Source organism: Macaca nemestrina, chromosome 8 (assembly GCF_043159975.1).
Source record: "Macaca nemestrina isolate mMacNem1 chromosome 8, mMacNem.hap1, whole genome shotgun sequence".
NCBI lineage: Eukaryota > Metazoa > Chordata > Mammalia > Primates > Cercopithecidae > Macaca > Macaca nemestrina.
The window spans coordinates 6,670,625-6,684,268 of NC_092132.1; the positions used below are offsets into that span (position 1 = coordinate 6,670,625).

At 48.7% G+C, this 13,644-nt stretch overlaps 1 protein-coding gene across 3 annotated transcripts in view; it reads left to right on the top strand.

The window, feature by feature from the left end:
* Window positions 1–13,644, top strand: part of LOC105488274 (collagen type XXII alpha 1 chain) — a 327,347-nt gene that overhangs the window by 220,524 nt on the left and 93,179 nt on the right. For all 3 annotated transcript variants that reach the window (XM_011752157.2, XM_011752158.2, XM_071067774.1), the window contains exons 34-39: window positions 107–160; window positions 967–1,020; window positions 4,436–4,489; window positions 6,293–6,346; window positions 9,965–10,069; window positions 10,834–10,878. In XM_011752157.2, the coding sequence (XP_011750459.2) occupies window positions 107–160; window positions 967–1,020; window positions 4,436–4,489; window positions 6,293–6,346; window positions 9,965–10,069; window positions 10,834–10,878 (366 nt within the window). The remainder of the gene's footprint in view (window positions 1–106; window positions 161–966; window positions 1,021–4,435; window positions 4,490–6,292; window positions 6,347–9,964; window positions 10,070–10,833; window positions 10,879–13,644) is intronic.

A 13,644-nucleotide genomic window follows, 5' to 3' on the forward strand; every position in this document is an offset into this window, starting at 1 on the left:
CCTCCTTGGATCTCAAATGATACCCATTGCAGTGTCCCTGCCCCACCCACCCATCTGCTCAGAACCAGGAGGATGAGCTGGTTCATGGCAACTTGTGTGCTTACAGGGACTGCAGGGCCGTCCTGGAGAATTGGGGCCTCGGGGACCTGCTGGACCACCGGTAAGAAAATCATCCCTTCCCCTGCTGACTCAGAGACTTGGAGATCCCAGCCACGCTCTCTCCCTCCAGGCCACCCTCCCCAGTTCTCTCCCCTGGCATTTTGGGAGTAGACGCTGGGGAGAGCTGCCCTAAGGTGCTGTAGAGGCTATGTGGTCCTCACTAAATGCTCCAGACACAGCCATGGGGCCAGGCCCCACCTCTGTACCCCTGGATGTGCCTACTCTGTCACTGAAGGGTTGGTGTAGGCGAGCTCTGGGTTTCTGCCATGCTCTCCCTTCTCCTGCTCAGTGGGATCTGGAGAGCAAGGGCCTCTGCATACAGCGGGCACCTTGGTTCCCAGAGGATTTGCAGAACAGGAAATGGATCCCAGCCATGGAGTGGCAGTGCTGGTTTAGATGACACCTGGTGCATGTTAGTGCTTTGATTTTGTCATTTTGCTAGGTGTTAGCCTCTGCACTGGATCTTGGTTCTCTGGGAGACTCTGTGCTATGGTGGGAGACCCTGCTGGGGTGACTGGGGACCCTGCATGGCTGTGTGAGCCCCTCTGAGCTACATTTCTACGAAGGGTTGGTGCTGACCCCTATACCCTGGGTCGGCGGTGAGGAAGGAATGAAATCGCGATATACCCAGCTCCAACAAAGGGCCAGGAATTAGTGGTTTTCTTCACTTTTTAGACAGCGCTCCTGACCCCTTCAGTTTGGAATCATGCTTCTGATGAGCACGGTATCCCGACACCTCCCTGGCATGTGGGAAGACAGCATCACTGAGGGTCTCTTACCCCCGCCCCTCTTTTATTTCCTGTGCAGGGTGCTAAGGGACAGGAAGGTGCACATGGGGCTCCTGGAGCAGCTGGAAACCCTGTGAGTCCCTATGATCCGCCTGCCTTGTGGGGGACCCCCGGAGGGAGGCCCCACCCAGTGTCTGCTCTGTGGCTTACAGCTCTGGGCTAGCTAGGGGGACGTGGCCCAAAAGGTCCACCCACACTCGAGTGGTTGGCTGGAGTCAGCACGGAGAGAGGTTCTGGCCTCCACCACCTTTGTAGCATTTCTTGGCTTTGTCCACATGCCCAGCGAATGAAAGAAATCTCTTTCTACGCACATGTGGATGAGACACACACACACACCACTCGCAGGTGAGGTGGTTACTCCAGTAAGTGTGCTTACATGCACAACCACGTACACATACTCTACAAACCAGAGAATACACATCCTATAATACACGTGTGCACATGGACACACACACACAACCCCAAACACACAGATGCAGCCAGGAAAATACACGGACACCTTTGCATAAGCACGTAAGCACACTCTTCGGCTGCTCCTGGCTCACCCATCCTTGGGGCCAGATCCAGGGTGTATTTGATCCCTGTGGGGGCTGGCACTTGTTCCTGGAGCTGAGTCGGGTTCTGTCTCATGGTGCAGAGCCAGAGATCTCAGGAGCTGGTGGGAGGCAGGATGGGCTGACTCATCCCCGGGTCTCTGTGGAGCGGTGCTGGCAAGAGGAGCAGCTGCAGCACACGTCCAGTCTGCTCCTAGCACCGCCGCTGGGTGGCTCTGTACCAGCTAGAGGGTGCTGATATGACCAGGCCACCATGCATATGGCTGGATCGGAACTGGGTGTGCCAAGGTAGTGACAAGTGTGGATGCCACAGCGGGAACAGATGGCAGCTCCTCCCTGCTCGTGAAGACAGCCCTGGTGCCAGCCTGGCCTGGAGGGGAATGGAAGTGGAGTGTAGGCAAGGAGGATGGTGGGAGTGTTCTCCATGAGTCCTGACCCTGGAGACATGCAAAACCCAGGGACAGTGGCGAACAAGGCCTGGAAGAAACATGGGCAGCCTCCAGGGCCGTAAGAACTCCCTGCTTCCCCATGCCCATAATGTTGATCCACCTGGATGTCCTCACCCACATCTCCTTTCATGGATCATTGCCCAGCCATCAAGTTCTAGTTCAAACCCACTTCTTACCTGATTTTCCAGTCGAAGCCAACACACACACACCCACAAACATGCACATACACATGCGCACATATACACCTCCACAAACACACACATGCACACATACACCTCCACAAGCATGCACACACGCATGTGCACACATACACAAACCTCTACAAACACACACACACGTGCACACATACACCTCCACAAACATGCACACACACATGCGCAAACATACACCTCCACAAACTCACACACACGTGCACACATACACCTCCACAAACTTGCACACATGCACGCACACACATACACAAACCTCCACAAACATGCACACGCACACACACCTCCACAAACATGCACTCATGCACACGCACACACACCTCCACAAACATGCACACATGCACACACACACCTCCACAAACATGCACACACCCATGCACACACATACACCTCCACGAACATGCACACATGCACGCGCACACACACAACCTCCATGAACTTGCACATGCGCATGCAGACACACCCCTCCACAAACATACACACACGCACACGCACACACCTCCACAAACATGCACACACGCACATGCACACACACCTCCACAAACATGCACACACCCATGCGCACACATACACACACCTCCATGAATGTGCACACATGCATGCACACACAACCTCCATGAACATGCACATGCACATGCACACACACCCCTCCACAAACATATGCATGTGCACACGCACACACCTCCACAAACATGCACACACGCACATGCACACACACCTCCACAAGCATGCACACACATACACACACCTCCATGAACGTGCACACATGCATGCACACACACAACCTCCGTGAACATGCACATGCGCATGCACACAAACCCCTCCACAAACATGCACACATGCACACACCTCCATGAACATGCACACGTGCACATGCACACATACACCTCCACAAACATTCACACACGCGCATACATACACTTCCACAAACATGCACGCACGCACACACACACCTCCACGAACATGCGTACGTGCACATACACATCTCCACAAACATGCACACGTGCATGTGCACACACTCCACAAACATGCACACATGCACGCACACACACCCCTCCAGGAACATGTGCATGTGCACATGCACACACACATCTCCACAAACATGCACACACCCATGCGCACACATACACCTCCACAAACATGCACACACACACACCTCCACAAACATGCACACGTGCAAACATACACCTCCACAAACATGCACACACAGGCGCACACATACACATACTTCCACTAACATGCACACATGCACCCACACACACCTCCACGAACATGCACATGCGCACGTGCACACACACACACACCTCCACAAACATGCACACACGCACACATACACACCTCCACAAACATGCACGCACATGCACCTCCACAAACATGCACACACGCACATGCACACACACACCTCCACAAGGATGCACACACCCATGTGCACACATACACACATCTCCACAAACATGCACATGCACACGCACACACACCTCCACAAACATGCAGATGTGTACGCACATACTCACACCTCCACGAACATGCGCACACACACACGCACACATACACACACCTTCAGAAAAATGCACACGCACATGCACGCACACACACATCTCCACAAATGTGTATATACCCATGCGCTTCCACACACACCTCCACAAACATGCACACGCACGTGTGCACACACACACCTCCACATACACACCCACACGCACACACACACCTCCACAAACATGCACACATGCACAAGCACACACACCTCCACAAACATGCACACGCACACGTGCACACATACCCACATCTCTACAAAAATGCACACGTGCATGCGCACACACACATCTCCACGAACATGCGCGCACACACACACGCACACACACACATACATATGCCACTGAGATCTGAACTGTTTCATTTTCAATGTTTCCTTTACCTCGGGCACTTAGGATAAGGCCAAACCTCACCTGAGATCCTCTTTTGTGGTTAGGGCCCAGCCCTTCTCTCTGCCCACCCCCAGGCTCCTCCACACCCTTGTCCCTTAGCTCTAAGGAACTTCCAGAGTCCTCCTGCCCTCCTGCCTCTCACCTCTGTGCCAGAAGCCCACTCACCTGAGGCTTGGTGCTTGAGACGCCACAGCCCTCTAGGGAGAAGGTTCATGTCTGCAGGGGCTGTCAGGTCAGCAGCAGTTCCAGCACATCATGGTGAATTGAGTATGAGACAGGTTTGCAGAGAGAGTTGGAGCAACTACTTATAACCAATGCGTTTGGCCTTTCCAAACTTCTGTCTCTGAACAGGGTGCTCCTGGACATGTCGGTCCCCCCGGTCCCAGTGGCCCTCCAGGAAGTGTGGTGAGTAATGGGGAGAGGGCGTGGATACCAGCGCTGGCTGTGCATATGCACTGCCCAGCCACCAAGCTAGTTAATGTATCCTCCCCAAAAGCCAGAGGTGTAGGCATCCTTACTCCCATTGTCCAGATGGAGACACGGCTGTCCTAACATAGACCACCCAGAGAGTTCACACACCTGAGCCCTAGGCAACTCGCCAGCTATCTAGAGGGTAAATGCAGCTGTTGGCATCTGCAGAAAGTCTTCACATTTCACTGTTGTTGGAATCAACACCCTAGTTTGTTTCAGAAGAAACAAAATGAACCTAAAGAAGTCAAAGGTCCCTTGACGGCTGTTGGGAGACCTGGATTTGAATCCTAGCTCTTCTATTAATTGACTTGACAATCTTGGCAAGCTACTCCTTGAGGTCTCTGCTAGTTTAACTGCAAAATGGAGACAATAGCTTGGCTGCTTCACCTTTAGGGTTGCATCTTTTTTGGCCTGATGAGATTCTGCCTTTTCCGTGTCGAGGCCCAAGGTGTCCGCTAAAGGACCAGCTTTAAGATTCACCATAAACACCAATTTAGACTTGAACATTGTTCAACAAAACACTCCATGACATCTAGTCAAGGGCAACATTTCCCCCGCCACACAATAGATTTAGGTCAGTCCTGTTTCTTCATCAAACCTTTATAGGTAATAAGCATAGTAGCTTAGAGGACTGAGCCTTTATACATGCCAGACATCTTTCTAAGCATATTACATGTATTTGTTATTTAATCCACACAGCAACCCTGCTGGAGGAATGTTACTATTTTACATAGGGGCTTCCAGCAGCCCAGCCTGCATTCTTCTGGCTGGGGATCTTCTCTGGCCTCTAGAGTGCATGTGATCAGGCCATGTGATGTGTGGCCAGCAGCAGCACCAGCAGAATAGCTCAGATCGCTTGTCCTCAGCTGTCGTCACTCTGAGGGTATATCCTGTGCAGGATCCCAGAGTCACAGCAGGACAGCTCCAGTGGCCAGCAAGTGTATTTCTTGCTGCCTGTTCTCCCCTGCTGTATTTATTTTTATTTATTTATTTTTTTTTCGAGGTGGAGTTTTGCTTTGTCGCCCAGGCTGGGGTGCAGTGGCATGATCTCGGCTCACTACAACCTCCGCCTCCCAGGCTGGAGTGATTCTCCTGTCTCAGCCTCCCAAGTAGCTGGGATTACAGGGGCATGCCAGCATGCCCAGCTAATTTTTGTATTTTAGTGGAGATGGGGTTTCACTATGTTGGTGAAATCCTGGTCTTGAAATCCTGACCTTAAGTGATCCATCCGCCTTGGCCTCCCAGAGTGCTGGGATTACAGGCATGGGTGTTCCCACTTTCTACTTCTGTTTCCCTACTGTTGCATCCATGGGACACTTGCACTTAAACCATGTCTCAAAGTCAACCTTTGGGGGACTCCAAAGACACTGTTGGAGCAGATGCCACAATACTAAGGCTGGGTTCTTAAGGCCATCCTCATCCTCCCAGTGTTCACTGTGCCAGGCCGTGCCTTCTGAGAGTTCATAGCCCAGAGCAGGTGGCAAAGCTTCCAGCAGACCATACCTGCTGTTAAGAGCTCTGATGTGTAGGGTTATAAGGCCAGGCCCCCTGGGAGAGCAGCAATCACGGGCAGGGAGGAGATGGAGCTTTGGGGAATTTAAATAAGGGATGGGATTGGGTGGGAGCTGTAGTCGTTGACTTCTGGGGGACCTGATGATTCTTCCCTGGGGGTCACGAGCCACCAAGAGTGACCAGTCATCTTTAAATTCACCACATCTGTAATCTTCCTTTCCACAGGGTGCTCCTGGCCTCAGAGGCCCCCCTGGGAAAGATGGGGAGCGTGGTGAGAAGGTAAGACTAATGTGATCTCTCAGCACACAAGCGAATATCCTCAACTTGTTACAGGCACTGAAGGAGCAGCTCACTCTGCAATCAGAAGGGGTTTATTAAGTAGGAGGGAGAGGGAGACGGTGCCATCCCATTGGCTCATTTATTTCTCACAACAGACCTGAGAATCAGACGAGTGCCCATTCGACAGATGTGGAGACTGAGACTCTGAGAAGTTAATTAGTTTGCCCTGTGTCTCATAGCAAATGAGCTACAGGGCTAGGTCTGTCTGACTCCAAATCCTGTTCTCTCTCAACTCAGTACACCAACTTATCCATTCTACATCTATGCTCACACATGTAAACCTTCCCAAGCTATGAGATTTTTTTTTTTTTCTTGAGACAGGGTCTCACTCTGCCACTGAGGCTGGAGTGCAATGATGTGATTTCCACTCACTACAACCTCTGCCTCTGGGGTTCAAGCAATTCTCATGCCTCGGTCTTCTGAGCAGCTGGGATTACAGGTGTGCACCACCACGCCTAGCTAGTTTTTGAATTTTTTGTAGAAATGGGGTTTCACTATGTTGCCCAGGATGGTCTCAAACTCCTGGACTCAAGTGATCCACCAGCCTTGGCCTCCCAAAGTGCCCGGGTTACAGGTGTGAGCCATTGAACCCAGCCTAAGATTTTAATAATTAAGAAGAGAGACACATGTTCCCACCCCAATTAAAAAAACAAAAACAAAAACAAAAAAGACCCAGAGGCTAAGGAGGAGAATCTACACCCTTTTAAGTTCCATTTTGCATTTCTCTGACGTAGCACCTTAGGAAATGACTCTGAGGGTAATTGGTGACACTGAGCCAGTGCTCAGGAAATCAGACGCACTCATTTGAATGATTCAGGGCTTTGGACCTGAGTCAAATGCCAGCTCCCTTGCCCTAGTTACATTGATATAAGCTAGGGTGACAAAGGTGATTCTCAGTGGAGGGTTTTTACCCAGGGAGATATTTTTTGTTGTCACCACTAAGGGGAGTAACTGCTCCTGGCATTAGTGGGTAGAGACCAGAAAGCCTGGTAAAAACCTCACAGTGCATAAGACATTCCCCTAATAAGAACGATCCTCCCTGAAGGTCAATAGTGCCAAGGTTGAGAAACCCTGATCTAAATAAAGGGCATCCTCTTTGCACCTGCATTTTCTCCTCTGTAAAATGAGGATGATGCCACATTGATCATAGGTTGTGAGGATTAGCAGACGAATTGGGGAGGCGTGTGCAGTGGGCTCAGCAGATAACAGGTGACATGTGGTTGTATCCTGCCTTCCCTGCGTGAGCAGATCACGCTTATATCCATGGACAGGAAGAGACAACATTGGGGCATGGATTGTCCACAGAGGTCCCTCCTAGCACACATGTGACCAAACTTCTTAACATGAATTATTTCAAGTTCAAGTTCACTCTACTTGGTACCTTTTAAAGAATCACTTCAGTTTTTATGTTTTTGCATAATTTACCAAGAGGAGATGTCATTTGCCTTTTGGCAGGAAGGTTCAATTTTAAGCTACATGTCTCCCAGAAAAAAAGAGCTTAGTGCAGAGAAAAATGATCAACACATCTATGAAAAATATCTTGAGTTTTTGGAGTGTTGATCATAGGCTTAATAATAACCCTATGGGCCACGTGTGGTGGTCACGCCTGTAATCCCAGGACTAAGAGGCCAAGGTGGGCAGGTCACTTGAGGTCAGGAGTTCATGACTAGCCTGGCCGACATGGTGAAACCCCATCTCTACTAAAAACATAAAAATTAGTTGGGTATGGTGGCACATGCCTGTAATCCCAGCTACTTGGGAAGCTGAGGCACGAGAATCGCTTGAACCTGGGAGGCGGAGGTTGCCTTGAGCTGAGATCACACCATTGTACTCCAGTCTGGGTGACAGAGTGAGACTCCATCTCAAATAATAATAATAATAATAATAATAATAATAATAATAATAATAATAAAATAACAATCCTTATGTAATATAGGTGCAAACATTCTTTTTTTGAAAAAAATAATACCATTTCAGACTGCCTAGATTAAGCAAAGGAAAAACGTCTGGATTCATCTGGTATTCCTTAATTATACCATGTCTGAAGGATGGCACATTGTAAGTAGGACGTTGGTAATCTGGAAGGGGATGTCCAAGATGTTAGGCATCTTAGGAGGACTAACAGGTGCATGTTCAGAAACCAGAAATCAGTGGGCTATTGCCATATTGAGCCTCTAGAGGGAGCCAAATGCCTTCCCTTGGCTGAGCAGAAGCCCAGGCTGAGGGCCGGGCCTGGGACTTAACTTGGAAAGGAACCTCCAGGGCTCTGCAAAGTGGTAAAAATCCCGGACATTGCAGCATGCTTTTTCCCTCTCACACCATGTGCAGGGTCTGTCCTGGGGCTAGGGGAAGCTGATCCTGCTCCAGGCTTGGAGAGAGGCCCTCTCCATCCTTGCTTTGCCCATCCTCGGCTCATCTTACCTTACCCCTGCTCCATTTGAGAATGTCTGGAAACATTGCGATTGCAGCTTCCGCCCAGGGCAGCCCCGTCTGGGGAAAGGAATCCATCTGGTTCGCGGGGCTCAACCTAGTGTTCCACAGCCAGGGCCGCCACAAGGACTGCTCAGAGCTCTGTGGTCAGAGAAGATGAACACTGGCCTGGAGCAAGCTTAAAGCCCAAGTCCCTGAACAGACCCTGGTGCCCATGCTAGCACTCTCATGCTCTCTCTCCCTTGCTCTCTCCGTTGTAGCTTTAAGCTCTGTTCTTATAGTTGAAAACCTAACTGTAAGAGGGATTGGATTGTGTCTGCAGGGTTCAGGGAACAGACTGAGTGTCCAGTGTTGGGAAGATTTCAGAGAAGGCTGAGTGTAAAGAAATGTTACGTAACAGAGCTGCCTGACAAAGGAATGCCCAGTGTGGAGAGGTAGTGAGGTCTCTGCTCCCAGAGGAGTTCAAGCATAAATGAGGGCCGATCTGTAAGAGATGCACCGGAAGTAGATTTGCCCGTACTGGGTGGGAGGTCCTCACGAACGTCCTGTCATTTTCCATGCTTTTTATTGAATCGATTGACTAAGGCCGCAGTAACAAAGTATCATGAACTGGGTGGCCTAAACAGCCAAAATGTACTTTCTCCCAGTTTTGGAGGCAAGAAGTCCTCAGTCAAGCTGTTGGCAGGCTGGCTCCTTCTGAGGGCTGTGAAGGAAACATCTGTTCCAGACCTCTCTCCTTGGCTCCTTGGCGGTGCCTTGTCCCTGTGTATTTGTGTTGTCTTGCCTCTATGCATGTGTGACCAAATGCCTCTTTCTTTAAAGGCCACTACCCAGATTGGATTAGGCCCATTGGAGGGTCACACTCCAGTATGACCTCATCCTAACTTTAATCACATCTGTGCGTTGAAGCAGTAGGTGTTAGGACTTCAAGACACGAATTCTGGGGGACACGATATAACTTATAATATGCATTACACAGTCCATCTTTCTGTGTCCCAGAAAGCATGGGCCTTCTAAAATCATAAGGGCAGTCCCAGGAAACCTACAAACCTACTCAGGCTGCTTCCCCGTGGAAAAGCTTCGTGCTGAGGGTAATCGACCCTGGGAAATGTCTACTTTTCTTTCCAGGGCTCAGCGGGGGAAGAAGGCAGCCCAGGGCCAGTTGGTCCCAGGGGAGATCCCGGTGTTCCTGGGCTCCCTGGGCCACCCGGAAAAGGGAAGGATGGAGAGCCGGTAAGTGGAAGGTCGGGAGTCCCTTCGCCTGTAGAAACCAGGTGAAAATTAGAGAAGGAAAAGGAAAAACATCTAACTGCCAAACTTTACAGAAATTGAACCGTGGCCAATGAAAGGGGCCTGGTTGGGAAAGGGGTGGTGTGTGGGTCCAACAGTCTGCTCTAATGTGGTTCAGGCTAGGGCAGCACATCCTCATGGACCACTGGCCAAATGCCAGCCTGGGCCAGTGCTGGGGACACAGAGATGGATGAGACAGTCTGCACCCTGGAGATGCTCCCATCTCATGGAGAGACAGTCAGGTAAGCACATCCCCACGGCTCAGGACAAGTGTATGCATAGAGAAGGACTTCTGGTCTACTCTGGTGCTTTCAGCCAAGACTTCCTAGAATCGTGGTTTTCATTGTGGCTGTGAGTGCCAAAGCCCTTCAGCCTGAAGTGAAGGTTTCAAAGCCTGCTTTGAAACGAGGCCTTGCCCCTTACTTGCTTCAAGTCTATACAATAAGGCTCTTCAACGGGAAAGCAAACAGAGAGCTAAGAGATTTCCAGAAGGCTACACAGAGGCAGTAGGAGGCAGAGTCGGAATTCATATCCAGGGCCTTGGGGCTCAAAACCGGATTCTGTTTCTTTTGTGCAAGTCAGGTCCTAGGGAGAGTCTCACCCATCTCTGGGTCCCCAGCAGAGGATGCAGTCAGCCTGGCACGGGGTGGATGAGTCAGTGTTCACCCTCAGCTCCATGATTGTCCTTGTATTATTTATTTCCCCAGGGACTCCGTGGATCACCTGGACTCCCTGGACCCCTAGGAATCAAGGTGAGTGCTTGTCCAAGAAAACCGTGGGTGCCATGAGTTGCCCTTAGAAAGAGAACATGGAAAAATTAATTATAAACATCTCCGGTCACTTCAGTCCACTTCCATGTTTCCCAGCTCATTGCATTCCATTTGACTAAAGGTTCTAGGACTGTTTTTTTTTTAAATTTTTAAATTTTAAATTTTTAATTTTTAATTTTTTACAAAGTCTCACTCTGTTACCCAAGCTTGAGTGCAGTGGTGTGATCTCAGCTCACTGCAACCTCCACCTCCCGGGTTCAAGTGATTCTCCTGTCTCAGCCTCCCGAGTAGCTGGGACTACAGGCACGCACTACCATACCCGGCTAATTTTGTTTTGTATATTTTTAGTAAAGATGGGTTTTACTATGTTGGCCAGGCTGTTCTTGAACTCCTGACCTCGTGATACCTGCCTCGGACTCCCAAAGTGCTGGGATTACAGGTGTGAGAGAGGATAAAACCAGTGCACCTGGCTGGTTCTATCACTCTTAACTGTTATATTGAAGTAGTTGTCATATAATCAGTACTTAATAAATACTTACCATTAATTGAAGTGGCAGGAGACACTGACTTTCGATCGGCAGAGCAATAGGTCTAAGCAGTTCTTGAATTATGAGTCTCATTGTAGTACCAGATGATTCCGAAATTTCAGAGGCTTAACACACTAAAAGTTCGTATCTCATGGACACTAGGTCTATGGGAGTCTTGCTGCAGGAAGTTCTCACCCGCATAGCCATTCAGTGGTCACATTCGAATCCCATGACTCTTCCATCCTCTAAAGTTTCAGAATTTTCTACTGAATTCTTGGAGTGCAACAATAATAAAGAGAGTGGGGAACCCTGTGGGAAGATTTTATGGCCCAGGCCTGGAGATTGCTAATTCGTTTCTACCAACACCCAATGACAGTCACACAGGGGAGACTGGGGCATGTTGCCTGCTGAGGCACACAGGAGGAAAAGAGAAATGCTTGCTAAATACCAACCAGTCTCTTCCTCAATTCGGTTGCACCCACAATTCAGAAAATACGACTTTTTTCATGGGGAAGTGTTCTTATGAGAAATTTCCTGAGTGGACAGGGAAGTTTGCTAAAATACCTTCTACATTGAATCATTCATTCATTTACGCATCAATTACCAATCAATTACCAATGCATTCATTACTTTATTCACTGCACGTCTACTGAGTTTCTTACCACATGTGTCAGATTTTAAGGTGGGTTATGGGATGACAGCAGTGCATGTCCTGTGTTTCAGGACCTCCAGTGGCTCACAGTTCAGCCGGGAAAACAGATATGTAAACAGACAAAAAGTAGACGAGTGCTAGGAGAGAGGGTAGCTCAGGGCACGTGTGGGCTCCAAGGGGGCTCGCTAACCCAGCTTGGTTTCGTTATCGTGGCTTCTTGAAGGAGGAGATGTTTGTCCCGGTTTTAAAGTGCATGTAGGGCCAGGTGCGGTGCCTTACACCTGTAATCCCAGCACTTTGGGAGGCTGAGGTGGGTGGATCACAAGGTTAGGAGTTCAAGACCAGCCTGGCCAACATGGTGAAACCCTGTCTCTACTAAAGATAAAACCAATTAGCTGGGCATGGTGGTATGCAGCTGTAATCCCAGCTACTTGGGAGGCTGAGGCAGGAGAATCATTTGAACTCAGGAGATGGAGGTTGCAGTGAGCTGAGATCATGCCATTGCATTCCAACATGGGCGACAGGGGAGACTCCATTTCAAAAATAAATAAATAAATAAAAATAAAATAAAGTGCATTAGCCATTAGCAGGGGAAGAAGTTGAAGGAGGAGTCATTGGCAGGGGAATTAACAGGGCAAGACACTGAGGCCTGAGGCAGAATGTGTTCAGAGAAGACCGTGAGCTCTAAGTATGCCCATATCCAGTGAAAATTATTTGACTAACTCAGATGCATCAACTTTTAAAAATGTGGGTGAAACAGTCAATGACTGACTTGAGAATATGTACATTTTGGGCTTTCATTTGATGTGCATAGTCAAAATATTAATAAAAGTGTTATTGTAAAATTATATTATTTTACACTTGCATATGTCTATGAAAACAATTTTTTAAAGTTCCTAGATGCCTTCAGTGTCTTCTGTCATCGTCCCTTGAGCCACCGTCTAAGTCAGCTGGCACTTCTCCAAAGCTTATTACCATGCATTCCACCTGAGTGTTTAAAGATTCAACACTTCTGGAATGCACACGTGCTGCTATTACTGAAAGTTTTATTCCAGCCCCAGAAACCATTCTCCAAACAGTAGGAGGCCTTTTTTCCCCTTTTTTATTTCTTTCTATGCTTGCACCTTTGGGATCTCAACAACATAAACACAGAGTGTATTGCTTCTAAAATTGTATGTGAGAGGCTTGCTTACAATAATGTGCAAGATATGAAAATTTGAGGCTCCAGGAATAATTACTGTTATCTATATTACATTTCATTGCTTCATGGTTTCCCCTTATTCAAGCAGGTGAGGTGCTCTCTGTAAGCATCCCAAGCTTACACTAATTTGATCAATGTAGACCCATGTGCTTTTTCCTAATAGTGATATTCACAATCAAAATATTTTTCAAAAGGGAAAATGTTTTTGTGTGTTATGAGTAAATACATAACCACTCCTCATTTTCTGAGGAATAAAATTGGGACTAACTTTGCCTGACTGTGGGAGCATATAAAATAGTTCCACATGCCTGGAACAGTGGGTATATATGGAGAGGGGCAGATTAAGGAATTAGGACCTAGATTCTGGA